The following is a 24,782-nucleotide window of genomic DNA, read 5'->3' on the forward strand; positions in this document are numbered from 1 at the left end:
ATCTGTAACAACAGATACAACACAAAATAAGAAGCTATAGGCAGGGCCAGTGCTGAGGAGGCTGCCCCCCCAAATTGTGTCTTTGTCCCCCCAATAGGGTAGGTGACCATATTTTTGTTTGGGAAAACCAGGACACGGGGGGTGGTGGCGAATGTAAGTTGTCGGGGGGGGGGGGGGGGGGGGGGGGGGTGGAGGTTGGCGAACGTAAGTTGTTGGTTCTCCGCCAGTTGTCCTAGTGCCTGTAGAATTAATGGCCCGATTAACGTAATTTAAAAACCAGGACATTTCCACAGTTTTAAAAAATATCCCGGATTTTAAGTGTGCAGAAACAATCTAACCTAGTGAAAACCAGGACATTAAATGAATTTTTTTTTGCTGGGACCGAATATTAAAAAGAAGGAAAACCGGGACAGGTGGCAACCCTACCCCCCAACCACAATGCAGGCAACGGCTATCTTTAAAATAATCTCTGAACCAATCACAAAAATGCATTTTGCTTTACAGCGTGAAGATGTTTCCTTGCTTATTCCTGATTGGCTCTTTGAGTCATATAAAAATTGGCAGACTGCCCCAAACAGTTCAGTTCCGTAGTATAGGTTCAGTTAGTGTGAGCGAAAGGCATGTATATTGGTAAACACTCTTCTGAGTTTAAACTGACTTCAACATGGTAATATTTGCCTAACTGTGGTTTTTCGTTGCTTTAGTGGTACTTACCTCTTACATGGGTGTTGCTTGGGCTAAATTATTTTATTAGCCGTTAGCGGTTAGGCTAACTTGGTTCTCCTAAAACTGCGCGAACGGTGGAAGCGTTTATACTTGCCGCGTCACATTCTTTGCTGTGTTGTCCGAAGCAGAGACCGTATACCGTCACTGGTCTGAAGTGATATGTGGTAGTATAAATAAACACCCCTCAAAAACAGGGGAAGGAACATTTACCTGACGAATTTTAATTTGCTTTGTGTTTCAGATTTGAAAAGTGCTGGAATTTAGACTAATACTTGAAATTGTAACTACTTAGTTTCACAACAAATAGCTGTCTGACTGAACAGTTCTCTTGTATTACGTTAACAAATACATGAGAGACGAAACATGAGAGAACGTGAAGACGTTAAAAATATGAAAATTAAAATCACGTTGAAAATGTGATAAAAAAGCGAATTATTTTAAATCATTTTGAGTATTTGTATAAATATTTACCTAAATTAAGTTTAACGTGCTGAGAAATATTGAAATGGACACAAGTGCTTTAATTCCCCTATGAACCCTGCAGGGGCAGACTGGCATACATTACTACCGGTCATTTCCCCGGTGGGCCGATGGGTTAGTGGGCCGCCGGTGATTTAACTCAGCCTGTGGAAGAGCCATTGCCGCGCACTGCGGCCCTGGCCCGTAGTCACGCTGCTGTTTAAAGACTAGATTATACTTTTGCAAGTGACCGTAGTGCACACCTCGCACGAACCTCCGCGAACGGCGGAGGCGTTTATACTTGGCGCGTCACATTCTTTACAGTGTTCTCCGAAATGATATGTGGTAGTATAAAGAAACACCCCTCAAAAACGGGAAGGAACATTTACCTGACGAATTTTAAAGTTGCATTGTGTTTCAGGTTTGAAAAGTGCTGGAATTTAGGCTAAAGTACTTGAAAAATTCCAGCGCGTGGTGTGCGGAGTCGCGCGCTACGATCACTCGTGACAGTATAATCCAGTCAACGGTGTCTATTACCTCTCCCCCGCTGCAGTCAGGCAAACCTGCTTAGCGCGCGGCCGCAGACTGGGCTTGTAAACACATGAACGAGCATGCCGGCCAGCTGATGCGGGCTGACGGCATGCAGCGGAGATCAGAAAAAAAAAACAACTTGTCCCAGAAAATCCAGGCCGGACTACGAAAACATACAGCAGCTGTGTCACTTATTAATACAAGTAGTCACAAACTGGCCACATTCATTATATCTCCCTGTTTGTATTCCACGAGTGACAAATCAAGAGACACCAGTTGCACATTGACACTGCTGAGGGTCTTAACTCATCATGTGATTCCTCTGCGACATGGTTGACACTACTGAAACGTGAAAAAATAAGTCCGCATTGCCATAAAGATGGAGCAGTCTAAGCCAGGGTCTAAACAAACTACGAAACGTAAAGGTGGCACTGAAAAGCTGAGAGAGAAAAAAAGAAAAGCTGCAGAGGTTACTCACTGAGTGAACAATGTAGGTTTCAGTAGCTTTCCAGTTGTTTTTCCCCTGTATTTTGTCAGGGTCAAGTTGTTAAGTTTGTTAGTTATTTTGTTATGCCACTATGTGGCTTTGTAATCATATTATTGCTGGAAGTAATATTGTCCACATGACAATGAAAGCTGTCATATACACTATGTGCCATGTATAGATTCATATACAGTATATACACTACTCAAAAAAATAAAGGGAACACTTAAACAACACAATGTAACTCCAAGTCAACCACACGTCTGTGAAACCAACCTGTTCAGTTAGGAAGCAACACTGATTGTGAATCAATTTCACCTGCTGTTGTGCAAATGGAATAGACAACAGGTAGAAATGAGAGGCAATTAGCAAGACCCCCCCTATAAAGGAGCGGTTCTGCAGGTGGGGACCACAGACCACTTCTCAGTACCTATGCTTTCTGGCTGATGTTTTGGTCACTTTTGAATGTTGGTGGTCCTTTCACACTCGTGGTAGCATGAGACGGACTCTACAACCCACACAAGTAGCTCAGGTAGTGCAGCTCATCCAGGATGGCACATCAATGCGAGCTGTGGCAAGAAGGTTTGCTGTGTCTGTCAGCGTAGTGTCCAGAGGCTGGAGGCGCTACCAGGAGACATGGATGAGGCCGTAGGAGGGCAACAACCCAGCAGTTACAAAATTCGAGAGGTGCACGCCGCGAATCGACAGTGCGCGAGGCACTCGCGCGCGGGCGGATCCACCACGATTACGTCATTTTCGCCACACGGCCCCTCGCAACGCGTCAAGTATAAATCAGGCTGTAAACCTAGCTTTAGCTGACTGTGCTCTTTCCCCCACGCAATCCGTCGCGGCTCATGGTTTTAACGATTCCTCGCCATCACAGCCAGTATTGTTATACTGTGCATAAATACTGCATTGTACCAGTACGTTTCATAACATCAATAAAAACTTGAATACTTTACCTGATTTTTTACCATTAAAGTGCAGTAGATAAGAAAATTCCTTTTTTTATGTACTTTTTCTTTTCCAAAATAGAAATGTGACGAATACCCCCCCCTTTTTTTTACAGAATTTGTATTCTTTTGTTTTCTTTATATTTTAATTTCCCAATAATATAAATATTCTCACTCATTCCTATTTCCACGTTTGAATATTATCAGTCTGTGTGTAGGTACATTTGTCAGCTTTGACTTAAATTTGTATTAAAGCCTTTCAAGAAATAGAGTTGTTCTATTAGTAATGGCAATTTAATTAAGGGGGCGTATTGAAATGAAATACAATTAGATCATTTTTTTATCCATTTACATAATCAACATGTATTTTTTAATCATTGGGTTTTAAGTTTAATTTCGAAAACATGCCTTTTTATTTCTTTACGTAATACATCTAATTTGTCACAATACACGCAGACTAATAAACAATAGATTACTGCACAATTAACAAATTAGAAACTACCATTGTATCCGTAGGTACAGAAAAAGCATTTGACTGGGTAAACTGGAAATATTTATTATCAGTTCTGCACAAATTTGGATTTGACTTATCCTTCATAAACTGGATCAAAACCTTACATAGCTCTCCTAATGCACGCTTTAGGACATCACTTCACAAAGCTTCACTCTGTAGAGGGGCACCAGGCAGGGCTGCCCACTATCACCCTCCCTTTTCGTTATCTTCATTGAGCCATTAGCAGCAGCAATTCGACAAAATGCGAATATTATGGGAATTTGGCGAACGAACGTTAATTGTTGAGCGCGGGGGGGGGCGAACGTGAGTTGTTGAGCGGAGGGGTGGGGGGTTGTATATCGCGATCGATCGCCAGTGGAGGGCGACATAGATATGGATCGGAGGTAAATAAACTAGATTTTTTTTCTCGCTGTGTGAAATCGGAAGTGTGGCGTGTGAGCGTGTGAAGACGGTCAAATGCGTGTGTCACACGCTCAATGCGTGAGACTTGAGAGCCCTGGTTTACTTACTAACGTTAACTAATGCATTAGTTAATATGAACAACATATGAGTAACACAATAACAATAATTAACTAATGTTAAGTAAACATGTAACAGTTGCATTAGTTAATGCTGTGTTTTTATAAAGTGCAGACTAAGTGACGTTGACTAACTAACATGCATTACACGCCCAAAAGGGAGGGGCCGGGGTCCTCAACGTGACAGACGCCCCCTCCAAGGGCACTACCCGTCCCGGGGTGCCAACAGGATCGAGTGCCCCGAACCCACGTCGATGGGCGGATCCGACGCGCTCAGTCCTGCGTCTGGGAGGTGACCGCTCTCGGCGAAACGTCCGCCACGAACCGCCTAGAACACCCTCCCTGGGAAGACCGGGGAGAAGACGTTAGACAAACACAACGGAACGTTCACAAATACACAAACAGGTACACTTACACACAGGGCCGGCCCTTCCATTAGGCGACATAGGCAAATGCTAGGGGCGCCGTCTGTCCAGGGGGCGCTCGCGTGCATGCGTTTTTTTTTTTTTTAAACAAATGAACCACCGCACTGACGTCATCGGGGGGCGTGACCACCGCACTGACGTCATCGGGGGGCGTGTCCGCCACACTGACGTCATCCCGGGTCCGAGCTGGCCACTCCTGTGGTGAGTGGCTACTGCGTCCCCCCAAAAAATTCTTGGGGGGCCTTCGGGGAGTGGCTTCCGGGATGCAGTCATCGGGGGTCGTGGAGGTCCTGAGCCTGTTACTGACCCACAGGTCGGCGGTTATTCCCCATTGAGGCTGAGGGGTAGACTCATAAGTACCCCCCCCAAACCTTTCACACAGCGAACGACAAAACCCTGCCATGGTCCAGGCGTCCGTCGCCCGGTGTTTTAGGATAATGTCAGCCCACTCCAGGGCTCTTCCCTTCAACAGAGACCGCAAAAACATCACCAGTATGTTCTCGGGTGGTCTAGGAACAGTGAGGTGTCGTATGTATGCTTCACTCTGAAGAAGAAAGAGTCTGACCAATCCGTTCTCGCCATCGTATTCCTCGGGGCAGGGACACAGAGAGGGCAGCGCCACAGGCTTACCCCCAGCGTCTTTAGCCAGTAAAGCTTGGATAGAGTCCAGTTGTTTAGTAAAGGCATCCCTATCAAACGGTTGTATAGGAACAACCACTGTTTTAACATTCTGCTGCGTCATATCTTTCTGGTCGGTCATTATGTTACGTTTGGGGCGGACAGGCATGACGCAAATGCAGAATTCAGGGGGTTTTAATAAGGAAAGTAACAAACACAAACATAACACAGAGGGCAGAGGGACTATACTAAACAATAGGGAGAGGACACCAACTAAACAGGTAAGCTAAACAACAGGGAAACGTGAATGTATAGACCATAACAAACCGAGAACTATGTAAGCATACGGAGGGGAAGAACATATGATACAGGGATAACACAACAGTAAACTTTAACTAAGCAAACAACGAGACACGGAAGTACAAAAGATTACAGAAGACTAGGGGTATGCACAAGGAAAACATACGCGCTGAACATGGGAAAACAAAACAAACGAAGGCTAAGAACGAAGCAGAGAGGGAGAACAAGAACTATAACATAACCAGACTATGAAGCAGGGCAAAGGAAAAACGAGGGACTTACACACAAGGACAATAGCATGAACGGACCATAGGCAAAACAGAGGAACAGCGAGGGACTCACGTACAGGGACCCGACAACGGAGAACAACACTAGGGGGTTTTATACACAAAGACAAGACGGTGAAACAAGACTCAGGTGTGCGAGACTAACGACGAGGGCGTGACAGACAGACGGAGGGACGAATGGGAGCGGGAGCTAGGCGGGACCAGGGAGGAGGGAGGGGCTGGACGTGACGTATACATACATACATACTTGTCACGCCCGTGATACCTACCTGTCCTGTTATATCTGTGCCTGCCACATCGGACAAACTCATAACACCATGTCCAACATCTGCGAGTGTCTGCTATTCTGTCTGATTGTGACAATACTCACAAAAAAGCTTTGGACTGGCTCAGATTAAAATGTGTATTCATTGTGTATTGTCTTTGTAAATTGAAAATTAAAAAGTTTGAGAAACACGAGCTTCATGTTTGCAAGAACTGAGTTGTCTGCAACAAAATGAATTTAAAAATCAAATAAGAGACTTTCAGAACAATTATTTGATTGGCTGTTAAAATATTGCATTTAATGTGATTTGATTAAAATTCTATAGAAATAATTTCATTGAAAGTATGTCTAAAAGCATGTTAAGTAAAATACATTATGATTAAACATTGATTTAAACACCATTTATCCTTTGCAAGTATGCACTTTTACATAAGTTTATCCACACCACTAAAACTTATACCATATAGCAATTTTCTATTAGCTAAATAGATAAACAATTATGAACAATTTAACAGAAACCACCCTAATAAATATCAACAGTTTCATTTCATTCAATCTAAAAATGGCCTCCTGAACATTTTAACATTTCCTCTGATTGTTTTTCTCTCCTCTGGGTTTTAATCTATTCATAAAGCCTGTTTAAAGAATTATACACCAGGAGTTGTTCTCTGGTGGACTCTCAGTTGGTTTCATCTTTTTGAGGAAATCTTCTCTCTGCAGATTCCGGATTATCTTGAGGAGGCCCTGGCTGACTCGATAGGTGCGACTACGGCTGAAATTCGTCTGAGTTGTGTGTTCAGCTATGTACACCCTCTCAAGATAACCACTGTCATTAAGACACACGATGATGCGATCCATGTTACTGTTCTGAAGATCCCTCGAGTAGTTCTCTCTGACGTACCAGGGCAATTTGTCTGCTCCTGGGGCACTGAGGTTGCCCACCTCATACTTTGGGATGTTCTGATTAGGCAAGGGTGTTTCTTCATCATCAATTCTATTGTGGAATCGGTGAAATCCATAAACTCCATGTGTAAGGTTGAACTTTGGAACCAAACGACCAAATGTATCAATGTCAATGCATTCATTTGCAAACCAATACAAAAGATTTAGTCCATGTCTAGGATATGGCTTGCCAAACCCTTTGTCTTTGAGCTGGGCCAGTTCATTTAGAGTCATTCCCATGATTGATATCCAAGAAAGACCTATACAGATCTCTGGATGAGGACAAAAACATTAGGTAAATGGACTTTGAACTACATCAAATAGCTGTGTTCCGTAATACAACATTGTCAGGATTTAGTAAAGCATATTCGAAGTACATGCAAAAAGCCAACGTTAGTTAACAATGGGAATTTACCGTCTACATTTAGAAAGTACTCACTACGGTCAGAAATATTAAAACAAGCCTGTGAATTACAATGTAAGTTGTACACACCACCACTGTCTCCTGTAGCTTGTGCGTAGACTAATTGCAGTAGTCTCCAGACTTCTCCACTTGCTGTCTCAAGACTGAACATGAGTAACACGCTGCACTTACTTTAATCCTGTATAGGAGGCAGGCTTCATCAGGCTGCACTAGGAAACCAAAACTTAAAGCAGCATTTCTGCACAATGAATGGGAATGTGAAACTTATCACACCCACGGGCTATCATGTTACCATTTATACACTCAGATAACAAATATGCTCAGATTTATATGCTCAGATAACAAAGTGGGTTATATAGATAATTGAACACGTTTTGAGGGCAGGCCTGGCCTTTTGAAGCGAGACGGCAGGGCCGGCCCTTTCATTAGGCGACATAGGCAAATGCTAGGGGCGCCGTCTGTCCAGGGGGGCGCTCGCGTGCATGCGTTTTTTTTTTAAACAAATGAACAATTAATAAATGTGAAAACAAGCAAAGTCCACATAATCATAATTTCATTGTTTAATAATATTTGTCAAATTAATAATTTTTGTGCTTTGCTCAACGGAGAGCACTCCGGAGAGCGAGTTTGGGGAGGAGGATTGGCGCTACCTGCTGGTGGTTTTCTTTTTCATTTTCCACTTTTCATTTTCATTTCCCACTTTTCTTTTTCGTTTTCAACTTCACCAGCATGCAAATACCAGGCTTGGCGATATCCAAGCTTTCACCAACATGCAGCTTAATACTGTTGTATGTCGGAATATATGTGAAATGGTAGAACGCTTAAGGTCTGGATCGTGGACCATGGAAAACCGCCCAGTGCGAGGTCGACCTAGGTTGGACGTTGCCGAAAAGACGACGCTGAAGTTGGTTACTTATTCGCAGTTTCAGATTTGTTACTTACTCGCAGCTCCTTATTCGGCAGCTGAAGTTGGTTCCTTATTCAAAAAGGGTGTGTTCACGATGCGTGTTTGCTGCGCACTTTGTTTAAAAGAGATAGATTAAACAAACGAGCATAGGAGCATACATTAAGAGGTTATTGTTTCCCATACTGATTTTGTGAATGTAGAAAAAAATATTAAAATATAATGAAAGCATTCCTTTTTGTAAAATGGTTTCTATTTCAAGTCGTTACAATTGTATGCAATTTGTACATGATTATTGAATTTGTCAGCATTTCTAACGTAAGGAAACATATTCTTAAATTTGGAAACTAAAAACACAGAAATGCTGTTCTAGAACACACATGAATCGGAAGAAGAAATACCAGCACACAACATGGCATATTGAGCAGTGGGCATATAGGTGAACGGATTTAAAGGGGCAGTTACAGAAGCTTATTGAACAGACCCTCCAGAAAGTTGCGATTAGTGATGTGTCGTTGGCGAACGATCCGGTTCTAAGAGCCGGCTCTTTGAAGTGAACGATGGAACTGGCTCTGCAATGGGAGCCGTTTTAGGATCCTACTATCCTATTTCCTTCAGTATTGCGCTTGTGCTCTGCAAGTGTCACAGTTTTTTCCAACATCGTTTTTATTTGTCCTTCGGTGCCTCACTGTCTCTCCCTCTCCTTGCGCCTATTGCTCTGCTTCTGCCAGTGGTAGAGAGCGGAGAGTTTATTTCCTCAGTTTGTGCCAGTTTATACCTGGCGCGTCGCGACCAGCGCGAGGGTCCGTGCGCCGAAAATGACGCAATCGCGGTGGCTCCGCCCCTGCGTGAGGACCCCAGTGCGAAGCAAGGTCGTGCACCTCTTCAGCGCAATGAACAAAGTTATTTATGCCGGGTTCATACACCTTTACAAGGTGGAATTCAAGCACTTGAACGTCACTTTCAGGGTCCATTTTCAATATTTCCCAGCAAACTTAAGTTAAATATTTATACATATACTCGAAATGATTCGAAACAATTGGGCTTTTCATATCACATCGATTCAGTCAGACAGCTATTTTTGTGAAACAAAATACAGTTACATTTTCAAGCATTTTCAAGTACTTTAGCCTACTTTAGCACTTTTCAAACCTGGAACACAATGCAACATTCGTCAGGTAAATGTTCCTTCCCCTGTGTTTGAGGGGTGTTTCTTTATACTACCACATATCGTTTCGGACAACACTGCAAAGAATGTCTCCACTGCCCGCATGTCAAGCGTGTGCTCAACACATCTGACCAATCACACGCAGATTTCAGTTAATAATGTGGTGGGAAAACACTGAAAAAAAGTTATCTCCACTTTTTTTGTGGAAACGGCAGGCAATTGACCAAGCTGTATTGCGTTCTATTTTGGTACTATTTTGTGATCATTTAATAATTGGTTATAATAAAAGTTTTATTTATAAAGCATTGTTATGCAGCATTTTTACTCATCACAAGTGCTTAACAATGTCAATAATGAAACAAAATGTTATAAAATTAGTATTAAGCTATTAATTAATTAATAATGTAAAAAATATATATGGGGAGCCGTTTGGGAGCCGAAAGAGCCGGCTCTCCACAGTAAGAAGAGCCATTAGAGCCGCATCTCAAAATAGAGCCGAAAATCCCATCACTAGTTGCGATGTTGCGATTTGCAACTTCAACGCAACTTCAAGCAAACCCCGCGAATTCAGGGCGGTGTTGCAACTTCAGCCAATCACCGCAACTTTCCCGCAAATTTGACCAATCACTGATGTCGTCTTGATGTGACGTCGACTTGATGCTCCCTACTTCCGTATATACGTTCAAGAGGAGCAGACTGAAAGCAGCATGAGCAGAACCGGCCCTGACCAATGTGGTGCCCTAGGCGAGATTTTGGTTGGTGCCCCCTGTATCATCAATCATTGGGTTGATTGTGTCACTATTAAAGAAACAATCAAAAAGCAAATGACTTAAATATTACCATATAACAGGCGTACTCAACTAAATTTGTCCGTGGTCCAATTTTGGCAGATACCGGTGGCGAACGTAAGTTGTTGACGGGGGGGGGGGGGGTCGAGCGGCGCGTGGCGAACGTAAGTTTTTTCAATAGCCCTGAAATAAATGATCCGGTTTTGTTTTGGTCCGTATCCAGTTAATCAAGAATGAGATTGGGTCCGGACAGGACTGCGTTCAAAAAGCAAATTACTTAAATATTACCATATAACAAGCAATAAATATAAAGGTGTTGCACAAAAAATATTTTAAAACTATTTTACATAATGTAGTGCTGAGAACAACTTTTAAATATTAATAATACATTTAAAAAAAATAAAAAACAACAACTACCACCAATGCAAATCAGGGCAATTTGCCTACTGCAACATTATTATTTCAAAAGTGCATCCGCAATGAACAGAGGAGCATATGTGTGTTTTAATATATATTTATTTTAAAACTTGCTGATCTAAGCTAACCATTGCACCTACTAGGATTGGGCAGTATGATGACAGTGGCGGTTTTCACTAAGATCATACAGAGGGGATAAAGCCACAATGACAATTGAGTGTTAGTTGTGAGTCAAGCGAGCTGGTTTCAAAGAAAAACACAACAGCTACAGATTGGCAACATTTTGGATTTGTTTCAAATAAAAATGAGAGACCATTGGAGCACGCCCCCACAATTCTAATTCGATAATATGATTGGTTGATAAAACTGCCAATCTATAATAAAAGCTCTCAATGTAAACGGTATTTTCTCTTTTTTACCTAGAAACAACGGTGTGAAATATTCTGATTGGTTGATTTTTTATTTCACCGCTGAAGTTTTTTTCCACCACAAGTACGAAAAGTGAATTTAAAAGCCGATTTATAGGAAAAATACAAATTATTGGTAAAGCGTTATTAACATATATTACATATAATAGATAAAGCATCCTTTTTAAGATCAATTAACCTTCAGAGAAGGCGTTGAAGTCCCTGACGGTTCGCCACTGGTATAGTGTTAATTCACCACATATTACCATTATATTACCTGTTTTTTGCCGCCTTTCTTCCTCCATTTTTCTCCTTTTTCTACCCTGGGCACCAGAGGATTTCTCCCTTTTTGACGTCTTTTCGAGGAGATGTCACTCACTCTGTGGTGTCTTTTCCCCCCACAGAGAAACAGTAACGAGGTGCGCAGAGCGCGCGCGGGTGATAGGTGTCGTGTGTTGTTATTATAAAAATTATTAATTTGACAAATAATATTAAACAATGAAATTATGATTATGTGGACTTTGCTTGTTTTCACATTTATTAATTGTTCATTTGTTTAAAAAAAAACGCATGCACGCGAGCGCCCCCCTGGACAGACGGCGCCCCTAGCATTTGCCTATGTCGCCTAATGAAAGGGCCGGCCCTGCCGTCTCGCTTCAAAAGGCCAGGCCTGCCCTCAAAACGTGTTCAATTATCTATATAACCCACTTTGTTATCTGAGCATATAAATCTGAGCATATTTGTTATCTGAGTGTATAAATGGTAACATGATAGCCCGTGGGTGTGATAAGTTTCACATTCCCATTCATTGTGCAGAAATGCTGCTTTAAGTTTTGGTTTCCTAGTGCAGCCTGATGAAGCCTGCCTCCTATACAGGATTAAAGTAAGTGCAGCGTGTTACTCATGTTCAGTCTTGAGACAGCAAGTGGAGAAGTCTGGAGACTACTGCAATTAGTCTACGCACAAGCTACAGGAGACAGTGGTGGTGTGTACAACTTACATTGTAATTCACAGGCTTGTTTTAATATTTCTGACCGTAGTGAGTACTTTCTAAATGTAGACGGTAAATTCCCATTGTTAACTAACGTTGGCTTTTTGCATGTACTTCGAATATGCTTTACTAAATCCTGACAATGTTGTATTACGGAACACAGCTATTTGATGTAGTTCAAAGTCCATTTACCTAATGTTTTTGTCCTCATCCAGAGATCTGTATAGGTCTTTCTTGGATATCAATCATGGGAATGACTCTAAATGAACTGGCCCAGCTCAAAGACAAAGGGTTTGGCAAGCCATATCCTAGACATGGACTAAATCTTTTGTATTGGTTTGCAAATGAATGCATTGACATTGATACATTTGGTCGTTTGGTTCCAAAGTTCAACCTTACACATGGAGTTTATGGATTTCACCGATTCCACAATAGAATTGATGATGAAGAAACACCCTTGCCTAATCAGAACATCCCAAAGTATGAGGTGGGCAACCTCAGTGCCCCAGGAGCAGACAAATTGCCCTGGTACGTCAGAGAGAACTACTCGAGGGATCTTCAGAACAGTAACATGGATCGCATCATCGTGTGTCTTAATGACAGTGGTTATCTTGAGAGGGTGTACATAGCTGAACACACAACTCAGACGAATTTCAGCCGTAGTCGCACCTATCGAGTCAGCCAGGGCCTCCTCAAGATAATCCGGAATCTGCAGAGAGAAGATTTCCTCAAAAAGATGAAACCAACTGAGAGTCCACCAGAGAACAACTCCTGGTGTATAATTCTTTAAACAGGCTTTATGAATAGATTAAAACCCAGAGGAGAGAAAAACAATCAGAGGAAATGTTAAAATGTTCAGGAGGCCATTTTTAGATTGAATGAAATGAAACTGTTGATATTTATTAGGGTGGTTTCTGTTAAATTGTTCATAATTGTTTATCTATTTAGCTAATAGAAAATTGCTATATGGTATAAGTTTTAGTGGTGTGGATAAACTTATGTAAAAGTGCATACTTGCAAAGGATAAATGGTGTTTAAATCAATGTTTAATCATAATGTATTTTACTTAACATGCTTTTAGACATACTTTCAATGAAATTATTTCTATAGAATTTTAATCAAATCACATTAAATGCAATATTTTAACAGCCAATCAAATAATTGTTCTGAAAGTCTCTTATTTGATTTTTAAATTCATTTTGTTGCAGACAACTCAGTTCTTGCAAACATGAAGCTCGTGTTTCTCAAACTTTTTAATTTTCAATTTACAAAGACAATACACAATGAATACACATTTTAATCTGAGCCAGTCCAAAGCTTTTTTGTGAGTATTGTCACAATCAGACAGAATAGCAGACACTCGCAGATGTTGGACATGGTGTTATGAGTTTGTCCGATGTGGCAGGCACAGATATAACAGGACAGGTAGGTATCACGGGCGTGACAAGTATGTATGTATGTATACGTCACGTCCAGCCCCTCCCTCCTCCCTGGTCCCGCCTAGCTCCCGCTCCCATTCGTCCCTCCGTCTGTCTGTCACGCCCTCGTCGTTAGTCTCGCACACCTGAGTCTTGTTTCACCGTCTTGTCTTTGTGTATAAAACCCCCTAGTGTTGTTCTCCGTTGTCGGGTCCCTGTACGTGAGTCCCTCGCTGTTCCTCTGTTTTGCCTATGGTCCGTTCATGCTATTGTCCTTGTGTGTAAGTCCCTCGTTTTTCCTTTGCCCTGCTTCATAGTCTGGTTATGTTATAGTTCTTGTTCTCCCTCTCTGCTTCGTTCTTAGCCTTCGTTTGTTTTGTTTTCCCATGTTCAGCGCGTATGTTTTCCTTGTGCATACCCCTAGTCTTCTGTAATCTTTTGTACTTCCGTGTCTCGTTGTTTGCTTAGTTAAAGTTTACTGTTGTGTTATCCCTGTATCATATGTTCTTCCCCTCCGTATGCTTACATAGTTCTCGGTTTGTTATGGTCTATACATTCACGTTTCCCTGTTGTTTAGCTTACCTGTTTAGTTGGTGTCCTCTCCCTATTGTTTAGTATAGTCCCTCTGCCCTCTGTGTTATGTTTGTGTTTGTTACTTTCCTTATTAAAACCCCCTGAATTCTGCATTTGCGTCATGCCTGTCCGCCCCAAACGTAACATAATGACCGACCAGAAAGATATGACGCAGCAGAATGTTAAAACAGTGGTTGTTCCTATACAACCGTTTGATAGGGATGCCTTTACTAAACAACTGGACTCTATCCAAGCTTTACTGGCTAAAGACGCTGGGGGTAAGCCTGTGGCGCTGCCCTCTCTGTGTCCCTGCCCCGAGGAATACGATGGCGAGAACGGATTGGTCAGACTCTTTCTTCTTCAGAGTGAAGCATACATACGACACCTCACTGTTCCTAGACCACCCGAGAACATACTGGTGATGTTTTTGCGGTCTCTGTTGAAGGGAAGAGCCCTGGAGTGGGCTGACATTATCCTAAAACACCGGGCGACGGACGCCTGGACCATGGCAGGGTTTTGTCGTTCGCTGTGTGAAAGGTTTGGGGGGGGTACTTATGAGTCTACCCCTCAGCCTCAATGGGGAATAACCGCCGACCTGTGGGTCAGTAACAGGCTCAGGACCTCCACGACCCCCGATGACTGCATCCCGGAAGCCACTCCCCGAAGGCCCCCCAAGAATTTTTTGGGGGGACGCAGTAGCCACTCACCACAGGAGTGGCCAGCTCGGACCCGGGATGACGTCAGTGTGGCGGACACGCCCCCCGATGACGTCAGTGCGGTGGTCACGCCCCCCGATGACGTCAGTGCGGTGGTCACGCCCCCCAATGACATCAGTGTGGCGGATACGCCCCCCGATGACGTCAGCCCGGTGGTCACGCCCGCCGATGACGTCGCTCTGGCTGCCACGCCCGCCGATGACGTCGCTCTGGCTGCCACGCCCCACGATGATGTCGGCCCGGCTGCCACGCCCCCGATGACGCCGGCCCGAGGAACACGCCCCCCGATGACGCCGGCCCGAGGAACACGCCCCCCGATGACGTCAGTGCGGTGGTCACGCCCCCCGATGACGTCAGTGCGGTGGTCACGCCCCCCAATGACATCAGTGTGGCGGATACGCCCCCCGATGACGTCAGCCCGGTGGTCACGCCCGCCGATGACGTCGCTCTGGCTGCCACGCCCGCCGATGACGTCGCTCTGGCTGCCACGCCCCACGATGATGTCGGCCCGGCTGCCACGCCCCCGATGACGCCGGCCCGAGGAACACGCCCCCCGATGACGCCGGCCCGAGGAACACGCCCCCCGATGACGCCGGCCCGAGGAACACGCCCCCCGATGACGTCAGTGCGGTGGTCACGCCCCCCGATGACGGCAGTGCGGTGGTCACACCCCCCGATGACATCAGTGTGGCGGATACGCCCGCCGATGACGTCAGCCCGGTGGTCACGCCCGCCGATGACGTCGCTCTGGCTGCCACGCCCGCCGATGACGTCGCTCTGGCTGCCACGCCCGCCGATGACGTCGCTCTGGCTGCCACGCCCCACGATGATGTCGGCCCGGCTGCCACACCCCCGATGACGCCGGCCCGAGGAACACGCCCCCCGATGACGCCGGCCCGAGGAACACGCCCCCCGATGACGTCTGCACGGCGACCTCGCCCTCCGATGACGTCTGCACGGCGACCTCGCGCTCCGATGACGTCTGCACGGCGACCTCGCCCTCCGATGATGTCTGCACGGCGACGCCGCCTGTTCCCGCTGCCCGCCAGCGGGCCCCGCCGGTTCCCGCTACCCGCCAGCGACCCCCGCCGGTTCCCGCGCCCCGCCAGCGGCCCCCGCCTGTTCCCGCTGCCCGTCCGCGGACCCCGCCAGTCCCTGCGGCCCCTCCGCCGGCCTCCCCGGTCTCCGCTGTCCCTCAGCCGGACCTGCCCGTACCCATGGACCCCTCCCCGGCTCCCCTGGACCCTCCTCCGGCTCTGCCGGTTTCCCAGGACACTCCTCAGCTCACGCCAGCCCCCACAGTGACTGCCTTGCCCGCCTGTGGGCCTGGGGCTGGCTCCATGCTGAACTGTCCGGACATTGACACTCTTGTTAGTCCTGTTTTACATCTACCTATGTTCCCTTTTTTGCCCTGTTCCCTCCCTGGTTTCCTGTTAGTCCCTGTTCGTGTGTGTGTTTCTGTCCGCGTCCACGTCCCTGTCCCTGTGTCCATCCGTGGTGGTGTCCTCCATATCACTGTGCCTGTGTCTGTTCCGCAGATCGTCACCCACTTTGTTCCCGTCCCTGTCTCCGTCGTCCTCCGCTTGTTTGCCTCCGCGTCTCAGTCCTCCCTGGTGTCCAGTCCTGTGCCCTTGACCCCGTCTTGTCCGGCCTCGCCCCCTGTGTCGACCCCTTGTCCTGTCTCGTCTGTCCCCGTTCCCACGTCGCCACCCGTTCCTTGTCCTGGTCCTCCCATGCGTCCGGTGTCCGGGCCATTGTGTCTGTCCTACCCCGTGTCTGTTGTCCCTGTATCATATGTTCTTCCCCTCCGTATGCTTACATAGTTCTCGGTTTGTTATGGTCTATACATTCACGTTTCCCTGTTGTTTAGCTTACCTGTTTAGTTGGTGTCCTCTCCCTATTGTTTAGTATAGTCCCTCTGCCCTCTGTGTTATATTTGTGTTTGTTACTTTCCTTATTAAAACCCCCTGAATTCTGCATTTGCGTCATGCCTGTCCGCCCCAAACGTAACAGTATATATATAAATAAAAAATAATTATTTATAATAAATATAAATATAAAAAAATAATTAATTGCACCATAAACTATAACAAAGTAATTGGATCAGCTTACTTTATTGAGTTTCTTGTTAAAAGTTGATCTGAGCTTACAACCTGCATTGTCAAAATATACAAATTGTAGTTGAACCCTAGTTAAGGCCAGGCCAACTCCTCTGTACATGCTCAATTTGACTCCTTAGTTGAGAACGGGGCGGGGTTTGCGATTTCTGCCAGAATTGGACTCCGGACATCTTGAAATGGATTTCACCTGCGGCAAGCAGCGACCTACGCTACTCTGAACTGAATATTAACGTCCAAATGTGTTTTGTCATTTGTCTTATATGACCCAACTTCAGTTAGCTACCGTATTCTTAGTACTGAATTTAGATATTTATGTACATGTGAAATATACATTATCTGAACTAGATATTGTAGCGTCTGACCAATGGGGGGGTGCCAGATGGTGACGTCATTACCCATGAGCCCTTGCGGCTCCGGCCCTGTTATGTGTATTATGTGGTGTTTATGTCTGTATAGTGTTATTAATGATTATTAATTGTGTGTTATTAGTTAAGTCACCTGGTCCATTTTTTATGTACATGTGCATTATCCGAGTTCCCCCTCCATGTATGTGTAAAGTTGCCATCTTCATGACCTCCCCCTGTGTTTCATGTGCAATGTCAAGCTGTTTGTAGGCTTTGAGTTTGATCAGATTGTGCCTGTGAGTGCCAATTTTCTTGCAAGGTGAGAATAAAACCTGTGTTCTTGATAAGAATGTACTTGTCTGCGGCCTCTTTCTCCCACACTACGCCACAATATATTAAGTTGGCACAACTAAAAAAAAATTGGAACTCTTGGTATGTAACACTTACATTTTGAGGTTCATATACATGGGCAGGATAAATTATCTGAACAAGATATAATAAGTTAGCATAACATTTGGAATTATTTGTAGGCAATACTTAAAATCTGAAGTTTATATACCTGTGAAAAATAAATAATTGGAACAAGAAATAATAAATTGGCTCAACTGTGAGTGAATTTCTTAAAAACTTAAGAGTTTGAGTTGGGATCAAAACTCAAAAATCGAGTGCAGTAAGTTACCTTAAAATTTTGAGTTTTCTCAACTTTTTCTTTTTTACAGTGTGGCAGGTGTCAGTACACGGGTGATTGAGATGAGATGGGAGTGTCAGGGAATGAGAGGGTGTGTACTGTGATGAGGATATATGTATGTATATATGTATGCATGTGCACACACACAAACACACCGGCCCAGGGCCGGCCCTTCCATTAGGCGACATAGGCAAATGCTAGGGGCGCCGTCTGTCCAGGGGGCGCTCGCGTGCATGCGTTTTTTTTTTTAAACAAATGAACAATTAATAAATGTGAAAACAAGCAAAGTCCACATAATCATAATTTCATTGTTTAATAATATTTGTCAAATTAATAATTTTTATAATAACAACACACGACACCTATCACCCGCGCGCGCTCTGCGCACCTCGTTACTGTTTCTCTGTGGGGGAAAAAGATACCACAGAGTGAGTGACATCTCCTCGAAAAGACGTCAAAAAGGGAGAAATCCTCTGGTGCCCAGGGTAGAAAAAGGAGAAAAATGGAGGAAGAAAGGCGGCAAAAAACAGGTAATATAATGGTAATATGTGGTGAATTAACACTATACCATTGGCGAACCGTCCGGGACTTCAACGCCTTCTCTGAAGGTTAATTGATCTTAAAAAGGATGCTTTATCTATTATATGTAATATATGTTAATAACGCTTTACCAATAATTTGTATTTTTCCTATAAATCGGCTTTTAAATCCACTTTTCGTACTTGTGGTGGAAAAAAACTTCAGCGGTGAAATAAAAAATCAACCAATCAGAATATTTCACACCGTTGTTTCTAGGTAAAAAAGAGAAAGGACCTTTTACATTGAGAGCTTTTATTATAGATTGGCAGTTTTATCAACCAATCATATTATCGAATTAGAATTGTGGGGGCGTGCTCCAATGGTCTCTCATTTTTATTTGAAACAAATCCAAAATGTTGCCAATCTGTAGCTGTTGTGTTTTTCTTTTAAACCAGCTCGCTTGACTCACAACTAACACTCAATTGTCATTGTGGCTTTATCCCCTCTGTATGATCTTAGTGAAAACCGCCACTGTCATCATACTGCCCAATCCTAGTAGGTGCAATGGTTAGCTTAGATCAGCAAGTTTTAAAATAAATATATATTAAAACACACATATGCTCCTCTGTTCATTGCGGATGCACTTTTGAAATAATAATGTTGCAGTAGGCAAATTGCCCTAATTTGCATTGGTGGTAGTTGTTGTTTTTTATTTTTTTAATGTATTATTAATATTTAAAAGTTGTTCTCAGCACTACATTATGTAAAATAGTTTTAAAATATTTTTTGTGCAACACCTTTATATTTATTGCTTGTTATATGGTAATATTTAAGTCATTTGCTTTTTGATTGTTTCTTTAATAGTGACACAATCAACCCAATGATTGATGATACAGGGGGCACCAACCAAAATCTCGCCTAGGGCACCACATTGGTCAGGGCCGGCTCTGCACCGGCCACTTTATTAGGTACACCTTGCGAGTATCGGGTTGGATATTTTCTCTTTTTCTGACCATTCTCTGTAAACCCTCGAGATGATTGTGCATGAAAATCCCAGTAGATCAGCAGTTTCTGAAATACTGACCAGATTGTCAGGGCAGCAGGCTTTTCCTCACAGGCACAGAGCTCATTTCTGAGGAAAGAGAAACTGACCCAACCTGTGGGGGTGTGGCTGTAGTGAGATAAAAAAAAATACAAATGTTTCTGGAGACCTCTCCTTTGATGTATTTATTTTGAGGTCTGTATGTAGATTAAGCAGTTAAGTTTATACTCACATTCTACCAGTGAGTCCTGAATGTCTTGTTCAACTTGCACTTCCTGGTAGGTATATTTGTGGCTTTTATGACAACAATCACAGCCATACCTGTGACTCTGAGGTGGCTGTAGTGAGATAAAACGGTGCTGAAACATTTTTTACATTCATTTAATGTTCTGTATGTAGATTAAGTAATTAAGCTTTCTATCAATTATTCCTGAATGTCTTGTTCAACTTGTACGATCGCATTTCCTGGTAGGTAAATCTGTGGCTTTTATGACAACAAACACAGCTGTACCTATGACGCTGAGAGGGAGGGAGTGTGGCATGTGTTCACCAGAGGAGTGTCTTTATTCTCCATAGTGGAAATAAAGTAAATAAAGAGTGCAGCATCGAGCTGGCTAAAAGGCACAAAGACGAAAACACACTGGGAGAAAACACTCAAAATACTGAGACACAGAAGAGCTGAACTAAACTCAGGACATTTTCCTTGGTGTGGCACAGGTAAGCAACACACAGCACTGGACCTGTCAGAGGGAAATAGGGAAGAAAATTAAAGAGGATAACAGAAGACACAAGGACTCAGTATTGACTGGGAGTGTGGAACAAGTGCTCTGTGTGCGTGTGTGTGTGTGTTCAGCAGTGTGTTATATACGTTTGGCAGGAGACCTGGTGTAACTTTACAGTAGTTTGTCATATTTAAGCCATTTTATGCAAGGTCTGAACTAGCCTGATTTTTAGTGTATGAAGATGTTTTATAGTTAATGAAGCTAACACATCATCAACAACCAACAGCGTAGATGTGAATAATGAAGTTCAAATGGACTAAAGGAGACTCTCATAGCTGTAATAATGTTTTTTTTTTTTTTTATTGTTGTTGTTTAGATCCTTCTGAAACCACCTCCATTTAAAAGTGGACCATGGCCAATGTAGAGACATTGAATGAAATAGCCCATCTGGAGTCGTCTGAATTTGGTCGACCCTCACCAAGACATGGACTCAAATTGCTTTACTGGTTTGCAAATGATTGTGTAACTTTTGATGAACACAATAATATGGTCACAGAGTATGACCTAGAGAATAAGGCATATGGTTTCCGCTCCTTTAAGAACAGATATCAGAGTGATGGCACAAAACTACTGCCTGAAGTGAACCTCCCTTACTATGAGGTGGGCGATCTAAAATCAGCAGGAGCACAGAGCCTGCCCAGATATGTCTCTGAAGACTATATTGGCCACAAACACGACAGTAACGTGGACCGTATAATTGTTAGTCTTGATGATGAATTGGTTGATAAAGTTTACATCACCAGACACATCAACAACTCAAACTTCGACTCAGATAACACCTATCGCATCAGCAAGGGCCTACTTATGATTATTAGTCGGTTGAGTTTGGAAAAGTTTCTGGATGACACAGGGTATTATAACTGATTTAACATTTTTCCATTTACTAAACTAAAAACGCCAACAAGGATAGAGAAAAGTTCCTTATTGTTTATCCCCTTTGGATTTAATGGGAATAAATGTCCAGTATGCAGATTTGAATACTGGTAAAGTGACAGGGAAATAAATATTTCTGGATAGCTCAGCTAAAGTACGATAACTATATGGGAACGGAAATTGCTTATACTTCAAATAGGTGAATTACTTAGTGACATTCACTCTTGTCTTTTTGTATTGGAACAACAACATACAATTCAATTTATGTAACCTGGATTTATGATTTCATAATTCTGTTTATCTTGATTCTGACTTTCTGTAATTCAGTTAAATTAGTGAATCTGACTAAAGGGATCTAATTAATTACAGGTTGAGAATGACTGTCCCAATCAGTATTGGTTGTATTAGTGTGTGTTTTTTGTACACTATATACCCATACTAATATATCAAATATTGTGAAATCCGAGTAAACATGGTGTTTGTTTTCCATACAATGCTAATGTACCAAAGATTACTTAATTTGATGAAACAAGAATAAAAATGATGGACAAATGATCAATAAATTATATCTTTAGACTTGCTTTCTCTAAATGGACAGAGTTGTCGCCAACTTTTCAAAAGATGCTGTGGTTTCTTTGATTTCCTTTTTCTATCTCGCTCTTTAACTTATTGTTGTTGTCATGGTGACCGGCGTCGGCCAGAGGAGGATGGGTTCCCCCCCTGAGTCTTGGTTCCTCTTAAGATTTCTTCTTCATGCCCTTAGGGAGTTTTTCCTTGCCACTGTCGCCCTTGGCTTGCTCACTGGGGGCTTGGACTTGGACACTTGTAAAGCTGCTTTGTAACAACAACTGTTGTAAAAAGCGCTATATAAATAAATTTTGATTGATTGATTGAGTGATTGATTTTAAGTGAAATCACTCATGTAATGTATATATACATCTTACATTGCAACAACATGGTTAGAAGCATATAATATTGGGAGTAGTGGCAGAAAGGCCAACGCACATGCGGGGCTGTAGGTCTACTGCTCTGTCCAGCTTTTGAAGTCATGCACCTTCTGACGTTCCTCTCCACGTTCTTTCTGCTAGGTGCAGATTGCCAGGGCAGCAGGCTTTTCCTCACAGGCTCAGAGCTAATTTCTGAAGAAACAGAAACTGATCCAGCCTGTGGGGGTGTGGCTGTAGTGAGATAAAAAAAAATAAAAAGCAGGCTTTCCTCACAGGCACAGAGCTAATTTCTCAGGAAACAGAAAGTGATCCAGCCGGTGGGGAGGTGGCTGTAGTGAGATAAAACGGTGCTGAAACATTTTTTACATTCATTTAATGTTCTGTATGTAGATTAAGTAATTAAGCTTTCTATCAATTATTCCTGAATGTCTTGTTCAACTTGTACGATCGCATTTCCTGGTAGGTAAATCTGTGGCTTTTATGACAACAAACACAGCTGTACCTATGACGCTGAGAGGGAGGGAGTGTGGCATGTGTTCACCAGAGGAGTGTCTTTATTCTCCATAGTGGAAATAAAGTAAATAAAGAGTGCAGCTTCGAGCTGGCTAAAAAAGACAAAGACGAAAACACACTGGGAGAAAACACTCGAAACATTGAGACACAGAAGAGCTAAATCAAACTCAGGACATCTTCCTTGGTGTGGCACAGGTAAGCAATGCACAGCACTGAACCTGTCGGAGGGAAATAGGGCAGAAAATTAAAGAGGATAGCAAGGACAAGGACTCATGACTGGCAGAGGGTCTGTGTGTGTGTGTGTGTGTGTGTGTGTGTGTGTGTGTGTGTGTGTGTGTGTGTGTGTGTGTGTGTGTGTGTGTGTGTGTGTGTGTGTGTGTGTTTGGTAGTGTGTTATATCCCTTGGGCAGGGTGCCTGGTATACCTTAACACAAGCTTGTTGTATTTAAGGCATTTGTCGTATTGCAAGGTCTGAACCAGCCTGATTTCAGTGTATGAAGGTTTTATAAACTGAAGGAGACATAGCTGTAATAATGTTTTTTATTGTTTAGATCCTTTTGAAACCACCTCTATTTAAAAGTGGACCATGGCCGATGTAGAGACACTAAATGAAATAGCCCATTTGGAGTCGTCTGGATTTGGTCAACCCTCACCAAGACATGGACTCAAACTTCTATACTGGTTTGCAAACAAATGTGTAACTATTGATGAAAACAACGATATGGTCATAAATTGTTACCCAGAGAATAGGGAATATGGTTTCCGTTACTTTAAGAACAGATATCAGAGTGATGGCATGAAACTCCTGCCTGAAGTCGACTTCCACTACTATGAGGTGGGCGATCTAAAATCAGCAGGAGCACAGAGCCTGCCCAGATATGTCTCTGAAGACTATACTGGCCACAAAGACCACAGTAACATGGACCGTATAATTGTTAGTCTTGACGATGATTGGGTCGATAAAGTTTACATCACCACACACATCAACAAGTCAAACTTCGACCCAGATAACACCTATCGCATTAGCAAGGGCCTACTTATGATTATTAGACGGCGTAAATTGGGTAAGTTTCTTTACAACACAGGGTATTATAACTGATTTAACATTTTTGTTTTCATTTGCTAAACTAAAAAAATCCAAAAAGGCTAGAAAAATGTCCTTTAATGTTTTCCCCCTTTTGAATTAATGGGAATGAATGTCCAGTATGCAGATCTGAATGCTGGTAAAGTGACAGGGAAATAAATATTTCTGGTTAGCTCAGCTAAAGTAAGATAACTATATGGAAACAGGAATTGCTTAGTAGAAATAAAATACTTCAAATAGATGAAATGAGAAACCTCAAATAAGTCACTATTCAGTGACTTGTCACTCTTGTTATGTTGCTTTGGAACAAAACAGACAGTTCCATTTCTTTAACCTGCATTTATGATTCCGTAATTCTGTTTATCGTGCTTCTGACTATTTCTGTAATTCAATAAAATGGATGAATCTGACTAAAGACATCAAATTGATTACATGTTGAGGATTACTATTTCAATCGGTACTGGTTGTGTTAACGTGGTTTATATGTACACTATATACCATACACACACTAATATTTAATATAAGATATATATATAATAAAATATTGTAATATCAGAGTAAACTTGGTATTTGTTTTCCATACAATGCTAATGTAACCAAAGATTACTTATTTAGATAAAATGAGAAAAACATTATTAATGAATGATCATTGAGTTATATAGTCAATGAATAACACACCTGTATATAATATATATAATATATACATTGTAACAACATGATTAGAATCATATCATATTGGGAGTAGTGGCAGAAAGGCCAATACAGACACAGGGCTGTGGGTCTACTGCTCGGTCCAGCTTATGAAGTCATGCACCCTCAGGTTTATCCTCACAAGCACAGAGCTCATTTCTGAGGAAAGAGAAACTGATCCAGCCTGTGGGGGCGTGGCTGTAGTGAGATAACTCGTGGAGTTTCTGTGTTTAGTAAAAAGAGTGTTTCTGGAGAACTCCTCATACTTTCTCTGTAGAGCCTTTAGATAAAGTAGAGCGAGTGTGGTGTAAGATGATACATCTTACAATTATTTTTTGGTATTTTAGCTTCT

General features: G+C 42.9%; 2 protein-coding genes across 7 annotated transcripts; one reads left to right on the plus strand and one right to left on the minus strand.

Moving 5' to 3' along the window:
• Window positions 1–6,370: 6,370 nt before the first annotated feature.
• LOC143494210 (uncharacterized) lies at window positions 6,371–7,605 on the minus strand. The gene is made up of 2 exons (XM_076992316.1): window positions 7,516–7,605; window positions 6,371–7,294 (listed from the first exon to the last, which is right to left on the minus strand). The coding sequence occupies exons 1-2, from the start codon at window positions 7,595–7,597 to the stop codon at window positions 6,720–6,722; spliced, it is 657 nt and encodes a 218-aa protein (XP_076848431.1). The 5' UTR covers window positions 7,598–7,605; the 3' UTR covers window positions 6,371–6,719.
• Window positions 7,606–19,698: 12,093 nt separating this feature from the next.
• LOC143494206 (uncharacterized) lies at window positions 19,699–24,164 on the plus strand. Of its 6 annotated transcripts, none has more exons than XR_013125573.1 (4): window positions 19,699–19,819; window positions 20,014–20,258; window positions 20,640–22,602; window positions 22,711–22,845. XR_013125573.1 is itself a non-coding variant. In XM_076992308.1 (3 exons), exon 3 carries the CDS (start codon window positions 23,243–23,245, stop codon window positions 23,753–23,755), a length of 513 nt encoding a protein of 170 aa, XP_076848423.1. In that variant the 5' UTR covers window positions 22,424–22,602; window positions 22,711–22,851; window positions 23,208–23,242; the 3' UTR covers window positions 23,756–24,164. The 6 variants fall into 6 exon arrangements, 1 of the variants encoding a protein (XP_076848423.1); XR_013125576.1 differs by having other exon boundaries at window positions 19,703–19,819; window positions 20,118–20,258; XR_013125575.1 differs by lacking the exon at window positions 19,699–19,819 and adding an exon at window positions 19,843–20,009 and having other exon boundaries at window positions 20,118–20,258.
• The last annotated feature ends 618 nt before the right edge of the window (window positions 24,165–24,782 follow it).

Source organism: Brachyhypopomus gauderio, unplaced genomic scaffold, assembly GCF_052324685.1.
Source record: "Brachyhypopomus gauderio isolate BG-103 unplaced genomic scaffold, BGAUD_0.2 sc92, whole genome shotgun sequence".
NCBI lineage: Eukaryota > Metazoa > Chordata > Actinopteri > Gymnotiformes > Hypopomidae > Brachyhypopomus > Brachyhypopomus gauderio.

Excerpts from the sequence above, each read along its gene's own strand:
- LOC143494206 (XM_076992308.1), top strand. The coding sequence starts at position 23,243 with ATGGCCGATGTAGAGACACTAAATGAAATAGCCCATTTGGAGTCGTCT.
- LOC143494210 (XM_076992316.1), bottom strand. The coding sequence starts at position 7,597 with ATGTTCAGTCTTGAGACAGCAAGTGGAGAAGTCTGGAGACTACTGCAA. Across the intron at positions 7,295-7,515 it reads AGCTACAGGAGACAGTGGTG|AGATCTGTATAGGTCTTTCT; the intron begins GTGTGTACAACT and ends GTCCTCATCCAG.